Source organism: Megalobrama amblycephala, linkage group LG10 (genome assembly GCF_018812025.1).
Source record: "Megalobrama amblycephala isolate DHTTF-2021 linkage group LG10, ASM1881202v1, whole genome shotgun sequence".
In the NCBI taxonomy this organism is placed as follows: Eukaryota; Metazoa; Chordata; class Actinopteri; order Cypriniformes; family Xenocyprididae; genus Megalobrama; species Megalobrama amblycephala.
In genome coordinates this window covers 18,451,050-18,464,905 of record NC_063053.1, presented here as the reverse complement: position 1 = coordinate 18,464,905, position 13,856 = coordinate 18,451,050, and the positions used below count along the sequence as shown (strand labels likewise).

Below are 13,856 nucleotides of genomic sequence, written 5' to 3'. Positions count from 1 at the left end.
AGCAGACTTATTCTCTACAGTCAAAGTGGCGTTATGTCACGAAAGTGAGGACTGTTTAGGATGCTATTTGGGACAGGGCCAATAAGTTGTTTTAGCAACACTTCAGAGTTTGAAAATGCAACTTCAAACAGATATACAATATATCAAATATAAAGTCTTGTTTTCTGTGAAATGGACTAAAATGAAGTGAGTTTATGATTAAAACAAGAACAAACATCTGCCAATAGGCTCAGAAAAAAAATTCACCTTAATACAAAGAGAAGTTCTCATAACTCAATGACAGATATTTGTTCTTGTTTCAAGCATAAACTTGCTTCATTTTGATCCATTTCACAAAAAACAAGACTTTTCCATTTTTTAAGACTTCAATTTACATTTGCATCTCAAGAAAATTTATCAAGATTCAAAGATGTTTGAATATTTGTATTAAGTTTATGAACTTAAGATTTTTTGCTCTAATTTTTAAGACCCACAGAAATCCTGCAAGCAGCTTTCTGTTGGTCAACACGGTGAATCCACCGAACAACGGCAAATGTGAACACACCTTTAATCTTGCGTATTGTCAGTTCAAACTGATGTTCTGAAAATCTGATCCGTGCTTAACTTCTTGTTAATTTAGTAATTATATTTAAAAATGTGCAATGCAATGATTTTTACAGAAAGTATAGAGTAATATTATAATATTATTTTCATCCTGCTTTCTTAACACTGCCTAAAGTCAGAAATCATGACAAATTGTATTTATTGTGAAAAATAGTAATAGTAATATTTCAGATAATATTTTAATAGTTTTTTTTTTTAACCTGTGTGGGCAGCAGGGCTTTCAGAAAACCGGTGCCAATTTTTTTCACTAGTTACAACTCAAGCAAAAACAAAAACCGATGTTGAATTCTTCCTCTGTTCAAAAATTCAAAAAACGTGCAAACTGATGTACCAAGTTAGCCAAGACCGCAAAGAACACTGTGGCAGAAAACAGCCAAAAGTTTCAAGTCAAGCTCTTTGTGGAACAAGAGAAGTCAACCTCAAGTGTTCTTAAGTCACCTCCCTATTAGAGCCACCATCAAGACCTTCTGGCTATGTGGAAGACCGTGGTCCATCTGTTGAGTGTGTTTATTTGCAGTAAACAGGACCCTCATCTCCCTGGCCTTCCTCTGCCAGCTGCTGCTCGTTATGCTGAGTGCCCACCTCTGTCTTAATTGACTACTGCTGGATGCAAAGAGATCCCCGGGGACGAGGTAGCAGAAGGGGCAGACGCGGACTGCTTGGTGCGTATCCACTTGGAGGCTAACCTGCTTCTTCTCTTTGACTGAAGAGCGTAATGCCTTTAGTGTGCCAGTAAATTCAAACCAGTCAGACTAAACAATGATGGAACATTTTAGTATCATGGGGCCTTCTGGTCCCAAATGTGACACATCATAAGAAATCAGACTTTAGGATGCTCACTTTATTAACGCCACAACATTAGAACTTTTATTTTATGGCAGGTGCGGTTATAGATTGTCAAAAAAGCATCATGAAATGTAACCAACTGGGGCCACTTGACATAAACTAATGTATAATGTTTTTTTTTCTAGCACTGGCAGAGAACCCAACTAATCTGACTTTATCGTTGAATTCTGTTTTACTGTACAAGCATAATGTAAAACTAAATTACTCATTATTTGTGCATGTACAGATTGTTTAAACTCATTAGTGGTTTGTGCAAGTTGTAGATTTAATTTATTACTTTCTGATTTCATTTCCACTAATGACACTATCAAATGCAAATCAACCATCTGCATGCACATTATTTGGGATGCTTTGAACTACATCCAGATGGGGTAAGTCAAATGCTTCGTACATTAAGACATGATGAAATATTGGCACAAATCCAATGGACAAATGGACACTAACAACAATATTTTGGTCATCTCTATTTTACATGTACACACACACACATATAAAATGCATTCCTTACCTTATCGCAGAGTAGGTTCAAAGCTGTGAAGTCCCATCTTTTAGCATGCACTGTGTTGTAACTCAATATTGCATCCTGTAAGATTAAAACAGTTAAAAACATTTCATTTTATTATTATTTTTTTTTTTAAATATTAACCATTAAAAAAAAATGCAAACCTCAAATTTTTAGATGTTTTACATTTCTAAGAAAAGGGAAGCCACTGAATCACATTAAAAGAGTTAATAATACAATTTTGGTCAAACTATAACATTTACAAGACAACTAAAGACAAGCAAAAGCAAAAAACAAGGATGCTTCACACTTGGAGCAATTCTGCCACCCTCTGGTGGGATTCATAACTTATTTAACACAACTCTTATTTTAAGCATTATATCTACACATGTTGACATTTGACAGTTCATGGTCATAAAGTTTTCAATACATAAACTAAAACATACCCTAATGTCATGTGAACGTTTAAATTCTCCTCTCAAAGCAGTGCGAATCAAATCCCATCGACTTTGCACTCCACTTCCATCCTGAAAACAAGACATACACATCACATATACACTGTATACACTATTGCTCAAAAGTTTGTGGTCAGAAAGTTTTTTGGTTTTGTTTTTGAAAGAAATTATTTTAAATCAGCAAGAAGTCATTAAATGGATCAAAAGTGACAGTGAAGACATTTACGTATAATGTCACAAGAGATTTCTATTTCAAATAAAAGCTGTTCTTTTGAACTTTCTATTAATCAAATCCTGAACGAAAATGTAATACAGTTTTCACAAAGAGAAAGCAGCACAACTGTTTTTGACATTGATAATAAGAAATGTTACTTCTGCACCGAATCCCCACATTAAAAGGATTTCTGAAAGATCATGTGACACTGAAGACTGGAGTAATGACACTGAAAATTCAGCTTTGCATGACAGGAATAAATTACATTTTAAAATATATAAAAACAGTTACTTAAATTACAATAATATTTCAAAATACTACTGTTATAAGGGACTTCTTTAAAAACATTTAAAAATCTTACCAACCCCAAACTTTTGATGCATGATGTAATTATGTTAAACAATCACTTTACATTAAGGTTAATGAACAGTATTAGCTACTGAACAAGTACACTTTTGTAAAAGTGGACAAAGTCTATATAATTTCTCAATTTAAACCACAATGAATTTTCTAAATGGCACAGATTAAAAAAAAAGACATTACCTCACTCTCCACAGGAAACAGGTTCTTGTCTGAACAAGGCATTTTTACAGTCACATCATCCCAGACATCACTGTATTTGCCTGGATATGGAATGGGGACTTGTCCTTCTTTGAGCAGGTCTGTCTATAAACCAGAGCAGAGTGAGAGACTAGGTATTTACTAATTAATTTGACCTTTTAATCACTTTAACAAACAGTTATTTAATTAGGTCAGTATGTCATGATATTTTAAAACTTTTTTTTTTGCTTTCATTGGTTGCCTCTAAAGACGAATCAGTTTAAAAAATGAAAAAGTCTGCTACAGACTCAAATACTTGTGACGTAAAATATAAAAGTAATAACTAGCTTCTGTAAGGACAATTTAAGTACTATCCACCCACTTCAAATCCTTTCAATGAAACATCAAAACACTGAGTTCTATGTTGTGCGGGAAAAGCGTAGAGCTGCTTGGACATCCACAGCGGCAATAGACTCAAACTGACAGGAAGCCCTTAGGCGCTGACCGAGAACATCACAGTGTCGCTGCAGAGTGCTGTGAAGAGCAGCGTGGCTTACCCTGATGAGTATTTTGTGATTGTATGTTGCCCTGAGGTGTGGCAGGGACTGTCCACACTTGGGCATTCTTCTAAGCTCCTCTACTGGGGTCCCGCGCCATTCCGGTTCTTTCTGCTCTGCTGACACTTGCTCACTAGACAACCAACAAATGGTGTTACTTGCATTGTTATAATTTACAGCATTATAATCATTATTATTAAAAAAAATTGCATTATTATTGTCATCCTGTTTATTTCATATTGTCATATGATTTCAGTGATATCTGTATCATATCGATTATTGGATTTATATTAGCAGATATTGGATATTTAATTATGCAATGTAATTTTGCCTATTTCTACATTGAGATTACCTATGTCACCACTTTAAAAACACTAATAATTTAAAAACATTAACAAATGTATGCTACCATTCAAAAATGACCACATTGGAGACGAATTTTATCCATTGGAAACATTTCATACTGTTCACAAACAAATTCTTACTGAAAGCTCAGTTTTCGAGATATCAACCTCAAATTTGGAACACAGTTTGTTTAAATTTATGGCTTTGATTTAATTTTTTAGCAATAATCTGCCAAGTGTCATCTTTAAAAAGAGACCAAACTTAAGCCTGTGTTTCAAAGCATTTAAGATTTATGACAGTTTAAGTTGGAAATTTCATTTTCAGGTCCATGCTCAAAACGTGAAGGGATAACTACTGCATAAATATAATTTAGTAACCAAAAATCCTCTAAAAATTCTAAATATTAAAACATTATCAAACTAAAATACAGTACAATCATTTCATTGAAAAAAAAAAAATAATAATAATATTCGGTCATTTTTGATTGACACGCAAATAGCGCCAGGGGTTAAAAACATTAAAAAAAAAAAACTTAACCCCCCCCCCCCAAACTTTTGAATGGTGCAATCTTTAGCAAATCTAAAAAAAAAAAAAAAAAAAAAAAAATATCATACTGTGATGTGTAAATTCACTTGTATCATTTTCATTTTTCGTACTTTTAATTAACTACAGGTATGTCAAAAAATAGTATAAAACTTCAATATTGGCAAGTATACAAAAATAATTATCAGTAACAGCCAGACTTGGTGCCCTAGTAGCTATATTTAATTTCAAAACCATTTTCCAATTAAGGAAATACAGAGCAATATTCCCAAAATCACAATACCTTTCTGAAAAAGACGTCTGTGTCTGGTTACTTTCAGGCTCAACCTTATCACCAATTCCAGGAACAAAAGCTCCAGCACCAGAGTTTTGCCCCTCTGTATCATCCGTTTCCATGGGTGTCACTTCAGATTCGTTTGTGACATTCTCTACAGCTTCTGGACTGGGGATTGGGGGTTTGGTTTCCACTACTGAGCTAACTCCTGAATGGGACTCCTGCAATTCAGAGCAGGCAGGAGCATTTTCCTCAGATTTGCTGGGCAGAGGCACTTTGCATGCTGGACTCATCTCCACATCTTTGCTAGATGTGTCACTTGTGTCATTTACGGATAAGTTCAGGTTTGTCTCTGACCTCTCTGTAGACGTGCAAGTCTCCTTGCCCAGGCTGGCATCTGGTGGGTTTGATTCAAATGCCTGTTCTCCATTGCTTGGCTTCGTCTGACTGCTTGCATCATTACTACTGGTGGCATAAGCAATGGCCTTTGAGTCCATGCCACAGTTTGGTGCAGAGGACTGTATGTGTTCCACCAGATCATCATTCTGGTCCTCACATTTTTTTGCTAATTCACACAGGTTTTCGCTATTCCCCGCATCTGCCTGACTACTTTCCTCTTTTTCAATGGCCTCGTGAAGATCACTTCCTGCACCCTCAGACACGTCGCCATCCTCATAGCTGTCAAAGGAAACAGACAAAAATGCTTTTAGACAGTTTTTTTTACCTATTAAAAAACACAAAAGTAAAACCAACTCACAGGTTCAAATCTGCATCCATATTCACCGTAAGCACACTTCCAGCCACACTACTTGCTGTAAAAAGAAAAGTGAAACTTAGAACTGAAACTTAGGTCTTAGAACACATCTTTACTGAAAAACAAAACAAAAAACATCTACAACTGATACACCAGATTAACCAAAGTATTGTTGCAGAACAAGAAAGCTGACATTTCAAAGGCAGTTTACTAGATTTACTGTAAAAAGTGAAGCAGGCTAAATGACAGTCTGCTTCCAATTTATGTAAAGTTTTTTAGTATATGCTGTGGTTTTGAAAGTTGACATCAATAATCTCACTGGTATCTAACATTTTGATATCACAGAAATATAGCATATATATCCAGCCAAATATCGCCCACTCCTAATTGTGTTATATAATCGTGAATACGTGATATATATATATATCACGTATATATATATATATTTTTTTTTTGCGATAATCAGCCCTAGTTGAAAAAACCTCAAATAAACAATTACATTGCTATTATATTTAATATTATATACTATTTACTTCTAGATTAGTGCAGATGACATACTGGGTTGTTTTATACAGAATATGTGTGTATAAATAAGGTTTAATATAATCATCAGGTTTATTCTGTTGTTGTGAATGGCTAAGCTAGCTAAGTGATAACAAAAGGCAGGTCAATGTTTGCATTAATTCCTAGGCTAATATATCAGCCTGAAAAATCTTATTAAGCATCTATTGTATCCATATATTATACGATTTCATAATAACACCAATAACTGTAATTAAAGCTAAAACACACACCCGTCTATCAGACAGCTGAAGCCTTCAAATCAACAGCACACATTTTTAATACATTATAGGTAGCCGCCATCACTATTGCTAGAAAAAACAACAATACTGCTTCAGTACTTCATGTTAATATTTGTATATTATACAGGCTGCTTTACTGTCAGACTGTTCGCTTTGATCACGCATCAAACAATCATACTTGCACTCTTTTTCTGCTTTGTCTTCGTATCGCTGCGCACACATATTCGAGCTCTTTTTCACCGGACGGGAAAACTGCACCTATTTATGCAAAGGTTTACTGCTTTTACCACACTATCCAAGACAGAAAGACACAGTGAAATAGAATTAAACACGGACTGGTGAAGGAGGCATCAGTTCAGTTCCGGGTCGTAAAGTTTGCTACTGATTGGGTAGATTCTTGTCACGTGATTGAAAACCGTTTTCTTTATTTCAAGTTCAACAGGAGCCTGTTTCCTAGTCTCTCACTGAATCTGTTTCATTGATGTACTGTAAGCTATATTTTTATTTTAAGTTCATTATATATATACATTTAGTGGGTGAATTAATGTACTGTAAGCTGTATTTTATTTAAAGGTCATTGGTGGGTGAAACAGTCCGTCTCTGTTTTTTCAGGCCGTAGCGCGCCCCCTTTTGTAACAAGTAGCTACTTTTCAAACGGCAACACTCGTATAAAACCAGTCTATGTATAAAACAAATGGAACATAGATCAGTTCATAATATTTAGTTTATCCTCCTGAGGTTGACAATCAATATTTTCTAAGCACCAACTTACCTAATTAATTGTGAGGTGGGAATTATTCATGCAAATGCCAATTAATTATTATTAATCATATATTATCAATGCAATTAATATTTCTAATATTATGTTTGGTATCTGAACACAAGATAAAAGAATACAAGAAATAATTGTTTAATGAGTAATGAACAACAAAGCAGCAGATACATCTGAATTTAGTGCTTAAAATCTGACTGTAAGTGCCACCTTCTACAATGCACTGTATACATCCCATTATTACAATAATCAACCTTCATGTATATATATATATATATATATATATATATATATATATATATATATATATATATATATATATATATATATATATATATACACACATTACAGAAATCAAACAAATATAGTGCAACTTCTAGCAGCATTGTAATCTGCCAACCCAGTGTTGTCTACAAAGAAAAGAATAGCACTTGGAATATGTTATACATTCAAGTATTTTTAGAGATTAAAAAAATAGAGGAAAATACATAAAAATAACATTTCTGCTGGTTCTCCATTGACTGTGTCCCACTGCAGGTTGCTGTGCCAGTATCTAATAATTTTCCATTTAAAACGGCTTTACGATTCTCATGGAAATGTAGTTCTGGAAGAATAAAAGGGCAAATTTAGAAAATGCAAATCATATACTTAGTTACTTTTAGAATTTTTTTAAATAATTTGCTCATTTACAAATAATAATATTTGATAAAGACTTACAGGGAAGGAATACAAGAGGACTCCAATAAACAGGATCACCAATATTAAAATAATGAGTCCAATAAAGAGCCATTTGTATCTGCGCCATATGATGAACTTCATGGTCTTGCATGGATTTGTGAACCAAAGGAAGGATGTATCTGGACGGCTGTTTACATATATTAAAACATACAGTATTACTCACATCATATAATCAAACATGAAAATGACCAAACATAGATATTCTCATACTTTGGAGGATCTAGTTTGGGGTTCATGTTGGGCTCATCTCTTCCTTTCCCAGCTGGCCTTTCATCTGCCTCATTCTCTTCCACCACTTCCAGAGTCATCTCCACTTTACCCTAATGCCACAAAGACAACAGTCTTTACTATTTGTACTGTACATATACAGTATGCATCATGTTACATGTCTAATTTTTATCCATATGCTTGCAAGTTACACTCACAGCCAGGATTTTTTTGCCATCTTCCTCCATGGCACAAGGCCACCAGCCTCTCACTGACTTCTGGGAGAAGAGTGATGTAGGTGCGAGGCTCTTTCCTGTTTGTGTTAACATGCTTAGAGAGCACTTTTCAGGGGTCTTGGCTGGAGGGATGAGGTGAAGCATATCCAGCTCCACTGTGCCTGTTTAAGAAATATCAGAAATCTGATCCAGCAGATATACCAACTCTCAAAATCATCAAACTTACCACAAACATTTCTAAAGAAACCCAAAATAATGCATAAACCCCCAAAAGAGAAAGATTAAACATCTGGTGGGTTCATATGTAGATTTGAACTAGAGCATTCACCTAAGTAATCATCCAGGGAGAATTTGTCATTGTCCCAGATTTGAATGATCAGTTTAGGAGGGATCCTGAACTCGGTTTTATCAAGACTCCAAAAGTGTTCCTGGAAATTAAAAAAATAAATACAAATATTTAGGGTTCATTGTGACTATCAATGAATGAAAACACTTAATATAAAATTTAGTTACACTTTTCCAAACCACTAACCTTTGTAGACACAAGACACAACTGTTCTGCTGGCAAATAATCAAAGCCAAAGACAAATCTCCAGTTGAAATTTCCATCTCCATCTAGCGACCTGTAATGGACGTCAGTTTTCTGCTTGTCGTCCTCCATACCTGGCATCCACCTATTAAATACATATAATAAATATGAATAAATGACGCAGTAATAATTTCCACATCCTGCGCCACGTTTTTTAAATAGCAAATGCATAGCAAACACACCTCGTTTTCAGACTAGCACGCCCATGGGCACACAAATGGGCGCCATTTGTGTGCCCATGGGCGTGCTAGTCTGAAAACGAGGTGTGTTTAGGTGCACTGTTGGCGTGTTGCTATTTTGAGGCAACTGAAATAGACTGTGCCACTGTCCAACTGAAACCTGGTCTAAAGTCAATGGCGCAATATTTGTTTTGTTATTTAAAGAGTGCGTTAGTAATATGTGCCTATATGCGGGTGCACAACGCGCGTACGCTCTGCTTATTAAACACACAGGGACGCGAAGCAGCACACAACTATGCCAAATATTAAAAATAAAAGGATTACAATGTAAAAGATTATTATTGTGTGCATAAAGATAAAAATGCTTTGGTGGAATCTGGCTTGTCCCGTAGATGGTCTGCTCGCATGCTTTAACCTTGCGCACGAGCAGATCCACTTCCTTGCTAGAGCAACGTTCAGTTTTTCCGCTTGCAAATTCCACCAAGTAAGGCTGAATCCCAAATTGCACCCTAAACCCCCACAGCTTACAGATCTTCCTCTGAGTTGCACTTTTGTGATGTAATGCCGCTTTGACTGTCTGGTAAAGTCCTCTGCGTAGCTCGTAGACTTGCGGGTTCAGCTGAAGTGTGCACCGAGGATACATAGAGACCGCAAAGGGGGCGCTTGCGAGCACTCTTCTGAAACCTAAAATGATGAATAGGACACCCTACGGTCTTGTGGACTTAACGGACACGTTTTTTGTAGGAATAGTAAGTTCAAAGGAATAGCATTTATTTAAAACAGAAATATTTTGAAACATCATAAATGTCTTTACTGTCACGTTTGATCAATTGAATGCATTCTTGCTGAATAAAAGTATGAACTTCTTTTGAATGGCAGTGTATTAATTAATGCATGTCACGGTGATTACACAATACAAAATACATACTCCAAAATTATTATGCTAATATTATTATTAACCTATTACCCTTTCACATAGATGTCACTCATGTTTTCTCCTGTGATGCTGGTTTCATCCAGGATGACTTCAGTTGTATTCCAAATGATGGCTCGCAGGAAATACCTTCAGTGTAAGGGGACACATTAGAACAGCAAACAAACATAGCAGTTTTACTAGATGTGAGGAGGAATAGATTTCCTACTTTTTAGGTTTGCGAGGAGTGATGTCACAAAGGGGTCCTGGATTACCAATGTTTTTGGGGAATATTTCAACCCACATCTGGATTTTGCCCTGCAAAGACAAAATAAACATGAGTGACACAGACGGTACTTCTGGATAAAATCACTGCAAAGTTGAGTATGTATTAGAAACGCTGAGGATGTGGGGACTGACTTGAGAGAGAGTGGGCTGGTAGCTGCTGTACAGGGTCCTGGTCTCCACATGCTCTGGGACGAGGCCTTGTCTCCTCAAAACATGCAAGCAGATTCGCTCCTTAGGTGGGCCCAGGTGTTGGTGGATGCTTTTATTGGCCTCTATAAGCAAAGTAATATCAGTTTGTCTTGTCATCACTTATTTACTGCATTATAAAATGCTTATTTAGCAATATGGTGCTACAAGTTCCAGACCAAAGTAGAAATGCAATATACATCATGTACATTTGTGCTGAATCAGGTAAAACTGTAGTAACAACAACTGCACCATTATTTAATACCATAAAGGGTTATTTAAGTTCATATTCAGATAGTGTCACATTCACACGTCACATTTAATGAATCCTTGCTGAATAAAGGTATTAATTTCTTTAAAAAAAATACTAATATTACTTGACCCTAAACTTTTGAACAGTAGTTTATGTATATGATATTGAGGTCCAGAAAAGGTCTAATGGTTTGAATGAGCATACCCAGTTCATCTAGTCTGTATTCTCGTCCTCCAAAAGACACGAAACTGCCATCATCTGCAATATGAGGAGCAGGAATTCCTCTCATCCTGGCCAGATTCTGCAGGATCTGAGATGGTTTGAGCTGGTCCCTCCACTGGTTCACCCCAGATCTTTTCCAAACATATTTTATTTCAAATAGCACTGAGTACATGAATATGTCTAATAATAGGTTATGGGACTTTAAAACTGTTATGAAAAAAGTGGCCGGCTGGTCGCTAGTAAAATAACCACTTACACACAGTAAGATTTTGGGATTCCACAATGTGAGCCAAACCGAGAAAGAAGTCGATTCTCAAGGTCTATGATGGTTTCCCCAACCTTCTCATCAGAGCTGAGCAGGTCATAATCATAGACGGAAATCTTCAAGTCCTTGTCTTGTGGAATGTAGCAGTTCAGTTCAAACACTCTGTGAACATATATTAAAATAGTAGTTAAAAAAAGAGGAAAAATCTGGTGTATGTAAATGCTTCACTATTTATATTCTCACCTTCCAAAATCCGGGTTTAGAGTATTTGGTTTGTAGTGATCTCTGTCATCAATAATCTTCTTCCCCAGAGAAATCTTTATGTAAGGATCACACTTCAAAAAGAAAGGATATGTATATGAAACACATCAAAAATTCACCAATCAAAAGATGTAAAATGTGATGCTTTGTGATCCATCAAAATCTTTAGTTTTAGTTGTGAATCAGCTACATACTCACCATGCCATTGTTGTCTTTGGGCTGCAGGTCAAGGCAGCGTATGATGTAGATTCTGACCAGGCACTCCTGAGGACAGCTCTCAGGCAGCTCCCTAAACTGCCGAGGTGGGTCTGAGACATTTGGGTCATCTGACAAGGGATATACTCGAAACGACCCCTGCAAATGCAGATCATCAAGTAAAAGTAGCTTGGTTAGTTAGATGTCTACCACTAGATGGCAGCATAATATAATTTATACTCTTACAACTACTCTTACTCTGTAGTTGATGTTTTTTGGTCAAATTCTTTTACCACTTTTCTCAGTGTTTATACTTGTCCAGAATCCCAGAATTTGGAAACTTGCCATGTAGCAAATGCTTTCAAAATGTTTTCATTACTACATGATACTTTACACCAGTAGGGGAACAGTTCTTTCTCAACAATTTGAGATTTAGTGCCTTACACAATGTCACAATAGTGATAGGCCGGGTTTGGAATAGCCGTAAAAGGTCTCCCCTACTTGGACTGAACCAACAACCATTGTGTTACCAGCCTAGATATTTAATGACAAGGAAACCGCCACCCCTTATGAAAAGCTGATCAATTCAAAAGTAAAGGAAGCTCTGTGAATAGCTGACTGGCGCCGACTTGCCTTGAACTCTCCCACTACAGAGGGGTCTTCCTCGTCATCCTCCATTTTACCCCTCTGCAATTTAAATGTATTGCAGAAGTCTGTTAGCCCTCTGAATTCTGGGACAGCCTCAAGCTCATTGTCATAGACCTGAAACAGACACATTACTGTTAACGCTGTTCAATCACATAACAATAGTCATACCTTATCTTTGAAACATAAGCAGGATGCAAACATCCACACAGGATGGCAAGTTTACTCACAGTTAAGGTGTCATATCCCTTCTGGAGATAAGGGCCACACTTTTCATGCTCGTTAATGGAGGCATAGAATTTACTCCACCAGTCCACTGTGTCCTCCTCCTACAATAGATTGGGGTATAATAGATGTGAGTTTGCCTGTTTAAGATGCTGTAACAATCTGTCTGCAGCTATTTCGCACCATTTCCAGACTATTATTTAATGACAGAAGGCTACTTATTTTCCAGTGGGAAAACCACAAATGGGTAACAATAGGAAAGGAGGTGTAAACTAATTATTATAAAGTTTACAAATAAATAAAATTATTCTGAAGAAAAAATTGGTCTTTTATATCTGTTCACTGTACCTGTTTTAAAGGGCTGGGCACTCTGTCTCCCATATCAATGATGACATCTCTGGGAGCTGCTGTCATCATGGCCACTGAGACAGAAATTATACATGAGATAATTACAGTCTAACTGAGACTGAAAACCAACTGACATAAAGAATATTAACAAAAACAAATATTAGATTTATACACTACCCTTGATTAGATTAGATTGATAGAGATTATGATACATATGAGTACAGTAAAATGTAATTGAAATACATCTATATATATATATATATATATATATATATATATATATATATATATATATATACACAGTGGGTACGGAAAGTATTCAGACCCCCTTAAATTTTTCACTCTTTGTTATATTGCAGCCATTTGCTAAAATCATTTAAGTTCATTTTATTTTCATCATTAATGTACTGTACACACAGCACCCCATATTGACAAAAAAACACAGAATTGTTGGCATTTTTGCAGATTTATTAAAAAAGAAAAACTGAAATATCACATGGTCCTAAGTATTCAGACCCTTTGCTGTGACACTCGTATATTTAACTCAGGTGCTGTCCATTTCTTCTGATCATCCTTGAGATGGTTCTACACCTTCATTTGAGTCCAGCTGTGTTTGATTATACTGACCGGACTTGATTAGGAAAGCCACACACCTGTCTATATAAGACCTTACAGCTCACAGTGCATGTCAGAGCAAATGAGAATCATGAGGTCAAAGGAATTGCCTGAAGAGCTCAGAGAGAGAATTGTGGCAAGGCACAGATCTGGCTAAGGTTACAAAAAAATTTCTGCTGCACTTAAGGTTCCTAAGAGCACAGTGGCCTCCATAATCCTCCAGAACCCTTCCTAGAGCTGGCCGTCCGGCCAAACTGAGCTATCGGGGGAGAAGAGCCTTGGT

The 13,856-nt window shown here is 36.2% G+C and overlaps 2 protein-coding genes across 5 annotated transcripts in view; both read right to left on the bottom strand.

The window, feature by feature from the left end:
- parga (poly (ADP-ribose) glycohydrolase a) overlaps positions 1-6,824 on the bottom strand; it is a 34,882-nt gene extending 28,058 nt beyond the window's left edge. Inside the window, exons 1-8 of one of the 3 annotated variants that reach the window (XM_048205137.1) lie at positions 6,615-6,797; positions 6,428-6,505; positions 5,637-5,691; positions 4,889-5,557; positions 3,718-3,850; positions 3,164-3,286; positions 2,398-2,478; positions 1,958-2,032 (exon numbers count right to left, since the gene is read on the bottom strand). In XM_048205137.1, coding sequence (XP_048061094.1) covers positions 1,958-2,032; positions 2,398-2,478; positions 3,164-3,286; positions 3,718-3,850; positions 4,889-5,557; positions 5,637-5,656 — 1,101 coding nt within the window. In that variant the 5' untranslated portion in view covers positions 5,657-5,691; positions 6,428-6,505; positions 6,615-6,797. Of the gene's footprint in view, positions 1-1,957; positions 2,033-2,397; positions 2,479-3,163; positions 3,287-3,717; positions 3,851-4,888; positions 5,558-5,636; positions 5,692-6,427; positions 6,506-6,614 lie in introns of all 3 variants that reach the window. The other 2 variants (XM_048205135.1, XM_048205136.1) reach the window with 2 other exon arrangements.
- A 506-nt stretch (positions 6,825-7,330) lies between these two features.
- The window catches only part of myofl (myoferlin like), a 29,464-nt gene continuing 22,938 nt past the window's right edge, over positions 7,331-13,856 (bottom strand). For both annotated transcript variants that reach the window (XM_048205133.1, XM_048205134.1), the window contains exons 38-53: positions 12,959-13,032; positions 12,616-12,714; positions 12,374-12,502; positions 11,744-11,899; positions 11,528-11,619; positions 11,276-11,446; positions 11,002-11,150; positions 10,491-10,630; positions 10,300-10,388; positions 10,125-10,220; positions 8,922-9,063; positions 8,718-8,817; positions 8,372-8,550; positions 8,157-8,266; positions 7,926-8,073; positions 7,331-7,812 (exon numbers count right to left, since the gene is read on the bottom strand). In XM_048205133.1, coding sequence (XP_048061090.1) covers positions 7,777-7,812; positions 7,926-8,073; positions 8,157-8,266; positions 8,372-8,550; positions 8,718-8,817; positions 8,922-9,063; positions 10,125-10,220; positions 10,300-10,388; positions 10,491-10,630; positions 11,002-11,150; positions 11,276-11,446; positions 11,528-11,619; positions 11,744-11,899; positions 12,374-12,502; positions 12,616-12,714; positions 12,959-13,032 — 1,910 coding nt within the window. In that variant the 3' untranslated portion in view covers positions 7,331-7,776. The remainder of the gene's footprint in view (positions 7,813-7,925; positions 8,074-8,156; positions 8,267-8,371; positions 8,551-8,717; positions 8,818-8,921; positions 9,064-10,124; positions 10,221-10,299; positions 10,389-10,490; positions 10,631-11,001; positions 11,151-11,275; positions 11,447-11,527; positions 11,620-11,743; positions 11,900-12,373; positions 12,503-12,615; positions 12,715-12,958; positions 13,033-13,856) is intronic.